The following is a 15,162-nucleotide window of genomic DNA, read 5'->3' on the forward strand; positions in this document are numbered from 1 at the left end:
AGGTTTGGTGTAGATTTGAGCTGACTAATGCCATAAACAGAGAAGAAAATGTATGTATATATATAATTCTGGCATAAAATTAAGAAGAGGGAGTCACTGTATCACTGTAATGCGTCAATAAATAATAAATTAAATAAATTATCAATTGTGGTCTTTTTGAATTGATATTTTTCCATAAATCTAGCATGTATATTTTCCTGTATAAAAAGCACATTTGACACAGAGGGTCTTTTTTGACACAATACTTCAAATCTTTGGTATCCAGGCTTTTGTGCACGTTTGATGTTGTGATACCGTTCTTGTGCTGAAGTATTGGACAAACCCCTATTGGCCTAAAAGAAATGCAAACATTTACTGAACATAGACAAAATAAGTAGACTTTTAGTGCTAGTTTGCCCTCCTATCTGCTCTGAAAACTCTTTTCTACCAGTCCATCAGTGTGGCTAGTGTGTGTTAATTTCCAGGAGCCACATATTCAGGGTTAGTGTAGGAGAAGCCAAGGAAGTCGTCCTGGTCCAGGTTCATGATGACGAGCTTGTCTGTCGGCGTCAGGTCCACGGGCATCTTGGTGAACTCCTTGTCAAAGTTACAGGTGTCCCGACGGTTTCTCTGCAGGTGCAGTTTATGAGATTATGAAGGGGAGAAGGTATGATGGGAGGAAGAATTGAAGAGAAGAAGGAAAAATAAAAATTGTTGGAATAGAATGAAATGGATTGAAAAAGAGAGAAAGAGAAAACATTACTGTTAGATACCTAGTACAATATCATCTGCATAAAAGCGCAAGTCATTTTCCTTTGTTCATGTTAGAGGTAAATATTTTCAGATTGTTTAGTACACCGTCACGTTACAATTTCCTTACAAAGGCTTTTGGCTTGTTGGTATGTAGATTTGGTAATGCAACTGTATTATTGTCAATATGACTCATTGACTTAGGACTATTGTTATAGGAATAGTTCAGCATTTTGGATAATAACGCTTATTTGGTTTCTTCCTGGGAATTAGATAGATGAGGACCAATAACACTCTCATATCCGTCTGTTCAATATAAAGCTGGAACCAGCAGCCAATTAGCTTAACTTAGCCTAAAGACTTGAAACATGGGGAAACAGCTAGCCTGGCCCTGGATCTGAAAGTAACCAAATCCGCCTAGAATGTGCTGGGAGGTGACGACATGCTTTCTAGGGCTGAGTATCGTTAAAAAAATGACGATACCAGTACCAATATCAGTCACCTTTAATACCAGAGTACTCCATTTAATACCTTTTTTCTACTTAATTCATTAATCATCAAGTGAAAGGAAGCATCTTGGCATGCTGAACTGCCCACACCGTCAAATACACCATGCTCAACGTCACCACACCAAAATCGGTATGGGTTTTAGCTGCTGTGGCGGGCCAATTCCAAGTCATATTAAATCGAAGAATGCTCGCGATGATTGACTGCGAGCAAAAACCATACAAATAGTAATTTTTTTGTAGATCTGGGTACAAAATGAATGCAGGAATCGTTTGCCGGTATCGTTTGACTGGAGAAGGTTCAATACAACTTGGTGTTGGGTTATTTCGGTCGATAGCTTAAAAGGTATTTAGTACTGATACTCAGCACTACCTCTTTCTAGTCTAAGCTTAACTAATGAACTGCAGTCTCTAGATTCATGTTTATCGTACAGACACGGGAGTGGTATCAATCTTTTTATCTAACTCTCGTCGAGAAATTTCCAAAAATGTCAAATCATTCCATTAATACAATTGGCTTTTATATTGGCTTTGGTTGTAAATATCTTGCTGCAACAACCCCACAGAATCTCTGTTGGGGTTGATTGTATCACATTTGTAATAAACATGATAAAAAAAGAATATAAAAATATATAGTCAATATTTAATTTGATGGAAAGGCAATTATTTTACAAACCTTACAACATGGTTATATTTATCTAATCATTACTTAAATGAATACCATCACCTTGTGGCAATGGTGTTTGCACCATCTGACAATGCAGGAAGCTGTGTGCTGTCAACACTATGACCCAGCATATTGCACATATAATATGCAGCATATAGAGTTAATTTAAAGTGCTGTCCTCGATTCAGACTTTTATGTTACTTTCTTTTTTTCTCACCTGAACATCCAATCTCTCCAGCTAGCAGCCAATGTCTTTTTTAAAAACATTATCTCTATAATGCCAGGATAGTTTTACAGCTCAACAATGAGCCTCACTTCGTCCACTGTGACAGGTACGAGACTACAGAAGACATACCACACCTGACAAGAAGGATGTAGGCACAGGTGCCTGGATGTGCTAAGCAATGGAGTGAATCTACAAAAATGCAGCTTTTCTTGAGTTTAAACACTGAAAAATAGGACAGCGGTATATCCTGTCTGCCTGCTTCGATGCCGCTGGTGTGTGGGTTTACATAGAAAATAATAGGAACAAACACAGCACCCTATTTTTGTGCTGTCTTTACGGTGATGGTCCCTTTTGTTTATGCTATTTGTAGTCAGGGCACAAACTTGATGTGATAATGTTTTGCTAATGTTAGGATGCTACAAGTAGCACCTGTATGAATGATGACAGACGAAAGGAAAATAAAAGATAGATTTACAAAAGATGCATGGATATGATGAAACAGGAAGAGGGGTAGACATCTCGTGCCTTGAATAAAGTTCAAGTAAAAGAATCAAAATGCCAAGTGGTGGCTGGCAACCCATACTAGAAAGATCTCAAAACAAAGGAAAATCTAAAATATATTGTATATTTAATATATTTTAGAAAGAAAAGGGGGAGAGTGAGTGGAGAAAGTGCAGATAGAGATATGAGATAATATACTAAGAAAGAGGGATAAAAGAAAGATGCTCAGCGACATGAAAGAAGACAATGAAAGAGAGAGAGAGAGACAGGAGTAGAGGCAACTGTGACTTTGTGAAGGATGTGAGGGAAATCTGTGTGTGTGTGTGTGTGTGTATGTATTTGTAGAGGGTTTCTCTGGGGCAGGGCATTGTTAATGCTTGGCTCAGTTCGTGGATGGACAGAGGAAAGAAAAAATCGAGCTGGGTGTAAAAGATGGAGGAGTGTACAGTATGTTAGTAAGTGGGGGAGGGGCAAGTCAGATGTGGTAAAAGAGAGTGAATGCCATTTGATTCACTGACACTGATATATTCGTACTTTTGGCGAGTTCATTCTTATTGGGACTACCCATGCTATAGGCACTCATGGTGCTGTTAGGCTCTGTGTGTAAGAGCAAACCCCAAAGGAAAGGTTGTATTCACACACCCATGGTTATATCACTGTATGCCATATATGGCCTGGAGGATGTTCTCCAAAGAAGGCGTGTGAGGAGAAGCATAGGCTGTGTGTGTAAGATTGTGTGTGTTATGTCATTTGATTTTGCTAAAACTCGTGGAGCAGGATTGTTTAGGGGCATCCTACATATAGTTTATGTCCAGGACAGGTACAGTTTCTGAATACAGGCTGTGTGCACTTCTCTGTGGATTGAGCGTTTTGATACTTTCACAGTATTTATGTAACACCTTGACCTGCTTTATAATAAAAAAAGAAATGGATCTTGCTTTTCGCTATATGGGACCTTTAATCAATGTGCTCTGTTTCTAGATCTCTCCAGAACAGAAAAAAGCAGTAGATTATGACTCAATGGAAACACCTGTGTGGGCCTTCATGTCATGTTCATGTCATAAAAGAATTATCGTGATAACGAGTTTCCAAGTTGTAGATGGCGTTTACGTCAACATCTATGTCATAATTAGGACCGGGAAAAGCTCCAGTTTCAACTTGCCATGTCTGAAAACCAAGCAAATCTATCGTTCAATATAATTAAACCTAAATTTAATGGATATGGTGTTATATTAGCAAGGTTGTACAAACTATTTTTAACTCTCACACGACGAAATCTGTAATGACAGCTGTTTTAAGTTGTCCGATGACGTGGATGCACATGTGTCATTACCATGTGGATCTTTCACATGTCTACCATCATATATTGGCATGAATGCGGCATTAGGTTTTCCTCTGTTCGTTCACTCTCTGTACACTTTTTTGTTTAATGTGAAAAAAAATAATATTGCCAAACATATTGGTGAAAATCTGATTTTAAAAGTACAATTTGAAGCGCAAACATTCTGCACATATAGCATTTATTTAACTATTTGTTACTTTGAAGGACTGTGTCTCAACTGCTCTTTTGCTTTTTTGGTTTTAATTTAGTTGTCAGTGGAAGGATATTCTCAGCTGTGGTTGCCACAAGAGGACCCTGTTCGCTGGAAACTGAGGTGACCAGAGTCCTCTTGCAAAAAGAGACAAAACTAATTATTAATGTGTGTGGACCATTAAATGTGGGATAAATTACTGGGCAGATTTAGTCATGAAAATATTTTTTTCAGGAAAAGTCAGTGAAAAAGAAATATAATCACACAGATACATAGAATCATGAGGTAAAGTGGGATAAAGAGAGCCGCAGAGAGGAAGAGAAGGAAATGGATCAAATAAAAGCTGGCCACATAAATATTTACATCACTGAGCAAGTAGTGGTCACAGAGAAAAACACACAAGGGTGATATCAGAAAATCCACAACCATAAATAAATCCATAAAGTCAAGAGTCTGAGCCTCTAACAGTATGTATGTTTGACAAATAATAACAATAAAATAGCTGAAGCAACAGTCCAACTCATAGCACGAAAAAGAGGAAGGAAAGAGGTGAAGAGAAACAGAGACAGGACTAAAGAAGAGGAGAATCTAGCAAAGTAGATGTTAATTGTTGGCCCAAAGTTGACGCAATCTTGGCTGATTCTACTTTTTGACAAGCTAGGCAGAGGATGGTGGGCTCAGAAACAACAATGAGAGAGACAGAGAGGGACAGGAGAGCTTTCAAAATCACATGGAACAACAAACTAACGTTGCATCTCCTACCTTCATCTGCTAACTCTCCTGAGAGGGGCTCCCTCCATCCACAGGGATACACCTGCCACAGCTGGCCCAGATCCACCTCACGTTCCTGGGCATGATATTCACTAGAACGCTTCGTCTCAAGAGAGGCCTGGTACAACACTTAAACAGTGCTGTAATTTCTTTTCAAAATGATATATCAGAGATGTAGTTTTGTGAACTTTAGTTTTATTTAACTTTGTCAATCTACAGTCAGTACAAACTCTGACTTAGTAGCCAACCATCATTAACATTAACAGAACTTCATTTTGAAACTGTAGTGGAGATCCCAACGTTTCCAAAAATAACAAATTTGTCATTTTGGGGAGATGTGTATAACAAACAAAATTGATGGAATGGGGCAGCAATAAAAAACACGAAGTCTTGGGTTTGAATATTTCCCTCAGTGTAAACATAATATAGCTTTGATGAAGAGATGGAACAAGCTGATACATAATGTATGGTGTTGTCAGACAGCGTGGAATAAGATGACTCTTATAACCTTAATCCCATTTAAGTGGACACTGTACGTTAAAAATACAAATGCACACCTACATAGGTGTTTTAAATGGGGGTTGATTAGACTTGATGTGGGGAGCTATGCTGGAATTAATAGAGTAGAATAAAATATACATTCTGGTCATACATTTTCTTCTCATCGTGTTTATAATACTAGAGCCCCTTTCACACATGCACTGCAACAATGAAATTATTAAGACATTACCCAAAGAAGCTCCATGTGAGAACGCAAATGTCCGAAAATCAGTTAGACCGGACATTAAACAGACTTTACCTTGCCAGCACCCTCGTACAAAGTCAGTGTAATGACCGATTGAGCCCATATGTGACAAAAGCAGGTCGTTGTGTTGAGAATTCACAGCGAGCGAGTGAGCATGTCAATGACTTTTCTAGGTGAGAAGAAGGGTGATTTACATGAGGACACCAACTGACGTCTAACTGGGGAGATGACAAGATTCGGGAACTTCTGTCAGTTAGGGGCACACGTCAAAATTGTCAAACAATGTCAAGAGACTCGGTTGTTGTTGTGACCAAATTAGGAAGAGACTACACGGCCGTGGTGTAATCCAGGTCATGTCCTGCACCCTGCACGCTCTCCGGTTGCCACCTAAACCAAACAAAGTATACTTCCAGTATGTGAGTACGTATCTGACACTGACAATCTTCTGTTGTGTGCTTCAAGTGATGTGTGAAAGGCCAATTGGGACATTGTCCAAGGTTCCTATGAGAAAACAGTTTCATGGAGCTAACATTTGCTTAATTAGCTACCTAGCTACAGCTGAAGACATCTGTCAGCTTAAGTTGTCATTTCAGCCGATGATATCGATGATCGCTAGCTCAAAATGAGAAATCCTGCTGTTATTTACCTCTGTCTGAAATCAAGGAGCCATTATGAGATTGCAGCAGTAACTAACAGGGAGGCGGGGCTTAGCAAATGTCAGTTAACATCACCATCACCATTTCTCTAATAGCCGTTGTTATCTATCAGTATAGTTGGAATACAGCATAGTGGTCCCACACATGCTTTCATTATCAAATCCTGAAGGAATATTCTAGGAAATGTTATTCATCCACGTTAATACTCACTATTGCTGATCGATAAACTGTCAAAATCAATGTCACTCAACTTATTTATCTGACTGGAAACATAAACACAGGCGTCCCAAAACCTTGTAAATCCACTGTGTACACAGCTGAAGACCATGCATGCAGTTATTTAACACACAAACACACACACACACACACACACACACACACACACACACACGCACAGCTGCCAGCCATGTAGGCCAGCTCATAATGTGTTCCATCTCAACATGCTTCAATTGCAGTTACTGCTGGGAGGCAGAGAGACACAGAGATATAGAGAGAAAAAAAGATGCAGCAATGGACATGGAGTGAGATAAATATCAGTGGCCCTTGGTATAGATGTATAGATAAAAAAGTTGGAATATACAGCAGCATCAGGGCACACACATGGTTTTCAAGTCACTGTGTTCCAGAGGCAATGGTTTTAATAGAGAAACATGACTGAGTCTTTAATTTAGTCTTTGCCTCTTTCCACCTCCCTTCTCGCTCTCTCTCTCTCTCTCTCTCTCTCTCACCCCATCTCTTTTCAGTAACGAGAGGATTAGCGGGAGACGAGCCTATGTCAGCTGAGTATGCGGGGAGAGTGGGAGGCACAGAGGAAAGGGGAGGTGAAGAGGAGAGGAGGGTGAATGAAAGGCGGTATCGAACGCTGACCTGTTTTGGGCTGATAAGCGCAGGCTGCTTTGTGCTGAAGCCACTGGCTTTAATTTGGGGGCTGCAACATTTGGAATTAATTATCACACACACTCCAGCACTGCTGCAGCTTACTGTGTACATGGCTATTACATCCACTCCAATACAAACTTTATACAGCTTATGTGCTGGAAGTTACTGTTACACAGGAGTTTGTATTGCCGTTATGATAAATTTGCATAAAATACAGCTGCACCACAATGTTAGTATACAGTTAACAAAGAGGTATGTAGGGTATGCCTTCTGTTGAGAACTGTATGGGCAACAAAGCAACAGGAAGCTATTCTTTTTCAACACTAAAATATAAAGAACAGCATGTAAAACGTATAAGCTACAAGTTGAAGTTGAAAGCAGTAACCACGGAAATGCTTCACTGAATACATTTCATTCCACACCCAAAGTCGAGGTGAAAACTGACTCTTCAGCCATATGCTAAGAATTATTTATTTATCTATTATCTGACAATCCTGGATGTTCTTTTAGCTTGCCTGCTAATCAGATGGCTAATTAGTTGACGCGTTCATAAATCTTGTCCCTTAAAAAGAATAATTATCTGCTCAATAAAATGAAAATGAGACAAAAGCTAACTTTCAACAGTTTGACATTAAAGCTAAGTATTCCAGACAATTTTTAGTTTCCATATGTATATATATATATATATATATATATATATATATATATATCTGAAAACGGACTCAACAGTTAGCTTAGCTCTGTCTCCACAGGAAGTCGCAGGAATTTCCATTTGTGTACAGAGACTTTTGGATAGAGCCAGGCTAACTGTTTTTTTCAGTCTTTTGCTGCCTTGAAATGGAACTCGCAAGCTGGTGGTTAAGAAGTGGTGTACACAATATGCTTGGCGTTCAAGTGGTTAAGTTAAAGAACACCATTGCTAGGCAATGGCTGTCGGTGTCTAGAAACCATCGAGGCTAACAATTTAGCATGTCAGCAAGCAGGTAACCTAATGACAGAGGAAAACGATAAGGCATCAGACATAAAAATTACGAAGAAAAACTCTATGCGTGTGGCCGGTGAGCTCAGTTGGTAGAGCAGGCGCACATATGCAGAGGTTTATTCCTCGACGCTTCATATCTCAGCTTTCCTATCGAATAAAGGCAGAAATACTCTACGCGACTAAAATTACTTCGCCATTTCTTGAAACGTCGGAGCATTCCGAAAATTTCCACCTATGAGGTTGTGAATACAACAACAAGAGCAGGGCATTCATATGGACTCTTCTCATGAACACAGTAAACATGACCACATTTGAAGGCAGCATTCATGCTAATTTAAGCTTACCATCCCCTGGCTTTAGCTTCATTTAACAGACAGATATAGTGGTATCCATATTCTAATCTAACTCTGCGCATGACGTGAATAAGCAGATGTGTCCAAAATGTCAAATTATCTAAGCATGTTACATGGCTGATGTACACAACACATGAAACAACCTAGAGTACAACATTTCTTTGGTTTTTAGATATAAACTTTTCATTACAACACAGGGCTGACCCATTACCCATTGTGAATATCTGGTCTGAGTTAAAAAAGCAACAGCCTGCTTAGGTGGGACATGGGCGAGGTTTTTCAAACAATAAAAATTGTGTAAGTTGTGGACAGTCGCACCCAAGTATCCTATTATTACTTCGGACAAATGCTAGAACTCTGTAAGCCAGATGTCACACTCTTATAGGTCACATGCTTCGACAATCCGACCATACGGAAAGAACTTAAAAGGTCATGTTGACTAACTTCATTAAAGTTGAGCTTCGCTGTCGCTGGCATAGTTTTTCTTTTCCCGTCAATGGATGTTCAACCTCACTTGCTTTCACCAGTCCTGTGATCACAGTCAGAACCTTCTCAGTAGATAAGGACATTTGGTGTGTTGCACACGCTGTTTTTCCATCACATTGTGCCGCGGCTAAGAAACACTGCATCTAGTTTGTGTCGGTCCTTGTAAACTTTATATTGAACTAGGGATAGTTAATGGTGCAAGATCCAGTAACCCCTATTAAAATGTGCAGCTTGTCGGAGCAGCAGCAGCAGCTCGACTACAGTGGATTGCGATCAGCTATAGAGGCGGCGTGAAGCGACTGAGTGGCTCAGCAGGGCTGTGTGTATGTAGGCCGTGTTCTGCATGTTTTTTCCTTTAAGTCGTCAGACCTACTCTCCCCCATCAGGGAAAGGCTCTTATGATAAGTGGCAGCCATGAAATATGCACAGCCTGTCGTAGCCGCCTGCCCCGCTTCACAGAGCCTCGTTTTGCTTCCTCGTCCCCTCCCTTTCTCCTTTCCTCTGTCTCTTCTTACTACCTCCTCCTCCTCTCTCCATTGTTGAATTGCTTCCCTCTTCTTCTCTTTCACCTGTATCCCTTTCTCTTTAACCCTCCATCACTCCTATCTCTCTCTCCTTTTCTTTACTCCCCACAGCAATTTTTTTTAATCACATCAAAATGTACACAGTGAACATCATATAAACACAAAAACAACAGCAAACACCCCCTAACACATCTTTTAAATCCTTTATTTTAGATATGCCTGTTTTTCCTGGAAAATAATAATAATAATAATAATTTTGGCGCATGGAAAGCATTGTGAGAAGTATTTTCTTAGCACACACAACAGTAGCTTGGATCACACTTTGGAAGCTATGCGGACACAGAAAACATAAATCACCCTAATATGTTAATTAGTATATAAATCCTAACTAATAAAAAGGTCAAACAAAAGCATTTTTCATGCAGAGTTGATTTTGCTTCTCCTTCAGCAGGAAGGAATCATACGTAGAAACAAAACCACAAATCCTGGAGTAAGACTCTCGTCCTTTACAATACTGACCACATGGTGTAAATATCAACATTTGACACAGTATATATGTTTATGTATATATAATTATTTGTAGTTGTTATAATACAGGTGACACTGACCGTAATAAATATTGACAATGGAGGTACGGCACAGATAATGGAACACAGATTTTGCTTTAGGTCATAAAAACACTGTTGTTGCATTCACATTCAGTCTCATAGTGGACAGACAGGACCAACGTTATCCAGATTTTAGTTAAGACTGTCCTTAAATCAGGGACTTTTCCGCCTCATCCATTAATCCAATCAAAATGTCAAAGTTACTTCAGTAAACAGCTCTCAATGCCTTCCAAAAAGGATAATGCAAACATGCATTACAGGGGGCTGTGTGTGAACATATTTTGATCAGTAATTAGACAACTAAAAGAGAACAAAGCCAGTGCATTGTTTTCAAGTCTGAATTCTTGGCATTCCCTCAGCTTTCAGCTAAACCTTCATGTGGCCCACTTTATAAGCAGAGCACAAATCACCACTGTCCTGCAAAAATGATCTCTTTCAAATGTTTCAATTCTTTTTTTAAATTGCAAATTACATTTTTCACTTGATGTTATGATATTCAAAAGCTTATGCCAAACTTGAGTCAAACTGTCTTTGTTTTATCTACAAATAAGCGTTGTTATCATAAAATTGTATGTGAAGATCCATTGCCTTCTGCAATAAAGTTTAAGCAAATACTTTAGGAAAGCCTGAATTACAAATTTTCTGTTTTGAAAAAATTATAATTTTTCTAATTCACTAGCAATCACCATGGATACATTGATCCGCCCTCAACTTCCAGTCACTTCCATACTGCAGATATTCTAAGATATCTGTTACTATCGTCATGATAGTGTCCATTACTAGTCACGCTCGTGGAAACAACAGTGACTCCCACGTCTGTTAGCACGAAAGATAACCGTTCAACTGAAATACCCGTATGACACTGTGGCTTTATTCTTCTTCATGCCACTACAACTGATGAACATAAGTGAACCTGAATGTGCCCACTTTGCAGACAAAACTGATGCCCCTCTGTGATAAAAGAGGAGTGTGATATGAGGACGCACTTCAGCCACTTCCACACAACGTTAGCTGCTCTGCACTGAAGTGTATAAGGTACTGCCATCTTTCTCTCTGGCTGGATAAATGTGCCCACCAATAAGCTTCATAACCTCACAGCCTCTTGCATGTGAATTAACTACAGTCCAAATCTGAGCCTTCTGAAGGTTGGTTCAGTACCAATGCAGCCTTCTGGTCAACAAGATTATTGCTAGCTAGAGGAAACAAGAGACAAAGCACACACATGTTCCTGTTTCAGAAGGCCTAGCTTTAACCTGTGTCCCCAATTGCTACTGCTGTGAGCTAGGATGGGAATTTTTTTATTGCGCATGGAGATGGCTATTTGAAAGACACCAATCACATTAAGTTGAGCCTCAAATCCTTTCCCACATAGCCAAAAAACTAGATGAGAAAGGTAGAGCTGCATGAAATATTGGAACGCAGTTTGAAATCCAGCTAGTGGCCTTTTTTTTTCTACCACAGAAACTTTCTGCAGGCTTGGGAACTTTTTTTTTTAAAATGCTTAGGTACTGAACCTGCATTTTGAAAGCAGCATTACATTTTAGTTTCCAGGCCATAGAAAACAACTCTAGTACTGAGGTGGCGCTTTCCAGGAACTATTGAGGTGGACTTTGCAGTACTTGTTGTCAATAATGATTCAAACACAAGCTTTAAGACACTGACCTGTATACAGCTTTCATTAAGACTCCATGTAAGCACTAATTTTCTCTAGTATCACTACTCTCTTGCTAACATCGAAACCTAATATTATTTGCTAATTGTTTCAATTTCAGTATCATGCATTCCTTCTTCTGTACTTCCATCCTTTCTCTTCTGCGACTTGTGGAGCCACTGGTTGGAAGTAAAGTGGATCATACCAATACTGCTTGATATGAGGGGTTGCAGACACTTACCATGCAGACAAATGTAAACACAAGGCCAGGCAAGGCGCTGGGAATGCAGGTACTGATACACATACAAAAATGCAAAAGCAAACGTGCGTATTCATTCACATTCACAGTACTCGTTCGCACACATATAAAACATACATGTGCACATACATTTGTTGTGAAACGCCTGTTATCTGAATCATGCTTTTGTTATACACAAAGAAACTAACTGCTAGCCTCTTTCATTGCTTATATACTAGATAACAGAAAATGAGAGTATAAGAAGTAGTATTATCCATTTAACGGACTCAAAGCCTATATAAGGACTGCATTTCCCAACAGCATTTTACCATCATTATCCCAGAGCTCAACAGCAAATAAGACACATGGAAAATCTGATATTTGTGGTCTTTTGTGGCACAAATCTTCTACTGCCTCAATGGGTAAAATGATACACCAAATTTCTTTTTCTTTTTTAATAATACATATTTCGAAAACCATTAAAAAAACAGCCAAACAACAGCAGCAGAGGGGTGCAGAGATAAGATGCTAAAATGCTGCTGGGAGACAAAGTCCAGGGCTGTAATTGATATAGAAACTCATGCACAAGTATGTGAAGCATTCCAGTTTTAGCTAAGATAAGGATAAACGTACAGACACTACTACTATTACACATTGAATAAAAAGCACACCAGAAGTACAGGCCAAAATGCGCTGAAGTAGTCGAGGAATGACTAAAAGAAAAGTTAAATCACAAGTTCCACCAGAAAAAGTAATAAATGGAATCCTAAAGCTATGTTACATGTGAATTATGCTATTGTGTATTTGTGTGTGCTGGGGGGAATCATGACTCGACTACTAATCTGTAGTTAGGTTGTATATGAACTGCATTTGTGACAATGCAATTCTTTTTTCTAAGAATCATTTTTGTCCCTCAATTTAAAGTTTGGATTTTAAGGGTTTAATCCTCATTCTGACGAGGTCTGGTAAATTAAACACACTTTGTTCACACTGAGCAACAAGATTGTGGTGAATCACACTTCCAAGCTTCTTCTTCTCTCAAAAACAAAGCTTGGAGAAAGTCCATGAATCTAGCTTAGTAACATTTTGACCATGTAGAAGCAATGAAAAATACAGAATTTGTTCGCTCTAATTATCTCAATTAAAACCTTTTTTTTTTTTTTCCGGAGCTGCACTAGAGCGCTACATGCATTCAGGCAATTGTATACTGCACATGCACCCTCAGAAGAAGCCAACACATCATCCAGGTTGCAGCAGCAGTGTGAACAACAAATATGTGTATATGTGTTATTGTTTATATGGCATTTCTATGTATCAGTATTAAGTCATGGCTTCTTGGTTCTTGTAACTGCACAAATCATTTCCAGGATATTTAAAAATGATATGTTTGTGTGTTTCTATGTTCCGGGGTACACAGGGTTGATACTGGGGAAAAGGATTATGTATATGTTTGTGTGTTGTGTGTGTGTGTGTGTGTGTGTTTATGTGTCCGTGCATGAGCTGAAATCAAGCCTGCTCGGGGGCAGTGGTGGTAGGGGCAGTTCCTGGGAACTCAGGGTTGATAAAGGAGAATCCCTGGAACTCGTCCTGGTCCAGGTTCTGAATCACTTCCTCATCGGGAGGGGTCAGCACCGGCGGGTGGCGTGTGAAAAAGCGGTCAAAGTTCTCGGCATCCCGTCCACACTGTTGAGGAAGGTGGGAGGGGGTGGGGTGTGGGTGGGGTGGGGGTTGGGGGTGATGGAGGACAAGGAGAGGGGTGGATTGGGAAGGGGATGAGGGGGGATGGAGAGGAATGGATGGATTGAGGAGGGGTTTAGGGAGAAAGAGAGGAAAACAAAAGAAGGGGAATGGTGGGTTGAACCAGGGTGTGAGATGACATTACTTGAACATGGTTTCAAATATCAGTAGTTGGGGGTGAGCTTGATTCAACTCTCCATGTGTGTGCACTAAAAAGGTAATGCTTTATTACCTTTAAAGTGATACAAAAATACCACTCTCAGGAGAGAATAAATCAAACAGGCCTCGGGCATATGCTTTAAATATTTGAAACATATTCAACTACACTTTTAAAACAGAACAAGGTCACACTCAAACGTCCTGTGGCAGTGCACTACATTGGATTGGTCGTGCTAAAGTGTAATGCAAGAGCTGTGACGTTTTGGTATAGAGCATTTACCTCAAAAAGCATCCCACCATGGCTGTAAGTAAATATGTAAATAATTTTCCTTGGTATAGCATCTAGATTTTTTGGGATGTTATACTTGGATTTAATTGGGATTTCTAAATAGTCGCACAAGAAAGGGCTCAAAGCCATGAGATGATTATGGTGTAATTGAGGGTTAATTATATGCTGCAGCTGTGCTGAGATATGATAAACCAAATCAGCAGCCAGCTAGTATGCAAAAGAGCATTTTTAGATATTTGCTCAGAAGCCGCACAATTTGAGAAAATATTTTATTGACTTTCAAGATGTTCTATACGTGACCATTATGCCATCATATTGAAATTACATCTACTAATTGAATATGTTGTTACTATTTAGAGTACAAATTTAGCAATAGCAGAAGATCAACTATCACTATCCAATCAAACTCTTGGCTACTTACTTAAGAAGTGACAGAAGACAGGATGAAATCATCTCAAACTGTATTGCGCAATTCACATTAGGTAGAAATGTGTTTTCTCGAGAAGCAATTTGGAAAAAAGAAGAAGTCATTGTTCATTTCAGTCCACTTTATTTCCTCGTTCTAAACCACTGGGAAAACAAAAAGAGCTTATATACTCGAGAGTTGCGCGTCCGTATTAGTACATAAAACAAGTTATTAATTTGAAAACTATATTTTCCCGACAGTATGCCTACGGGGACTTTGGGCCGAGCTATTCCTTTTTTTTCCCATCTCCATCACTGCGCTGAGCTTTAATTAACACAACAAGGATTCAGTGTCCTCTGACAACATCACCCAGAGGAAAACTACAAACTCATTAAATCTCTGTAACTCGTAAAAACAAATGAAATTAAGCCAGACTGTTTATAGTTTGGGGAAATATGTGAAATGAGAAATACATCAGGGTCAAATTGTATTTGCAGCTAATTATTCGCGTTTGATT

The 15,162-nt window shown here is 39.3% G+C and overlaps 1 protein-coding gene across 2 annotated transcripts in view; it reads right to left on the reverse strand.

The window, feature by feature from the left end:
* Positions 1-419: 419 nt before the first annotated feature.
* LOC114569627 (protein kinase C beta type) overlaps positions 420-15,162 on the reverse strand; it is a 100,549-nt gene continuing 85,806 nt past the window's right edge. Inside the window, exon 17 of one of the 2 annotated variants that reach the window (XM_028599583.1) lies at positions 420-609. In XM_028599583.1, coding sequence (XP_028455384.1) covers positions 454-609 — 156 coding nt within the window. In that variant the 3' untranslated portion in view covers positions 420-453. Of the gene's footprint in view, positions 610-9,746; positions 13,738-15,162 lie in introns of those variants that run through there. The other variant, XM_028599582.1, reaches the window with a different exon arrangement.

The sequence above is a fragment of the Perca flavescens genome, chromosome 15, assembly GCF_004354835.1.
Source record: "Perca flavescens isolate YP-PL-M2 chromosome 15, PFLA_1.0, whole genome shotgun sequence".
Lineage (NCBI taxonomy): Eukaryota > Metazoa > Chordata > Actinopteri > Perciformes > Percidae > Perca > Perca flavescens.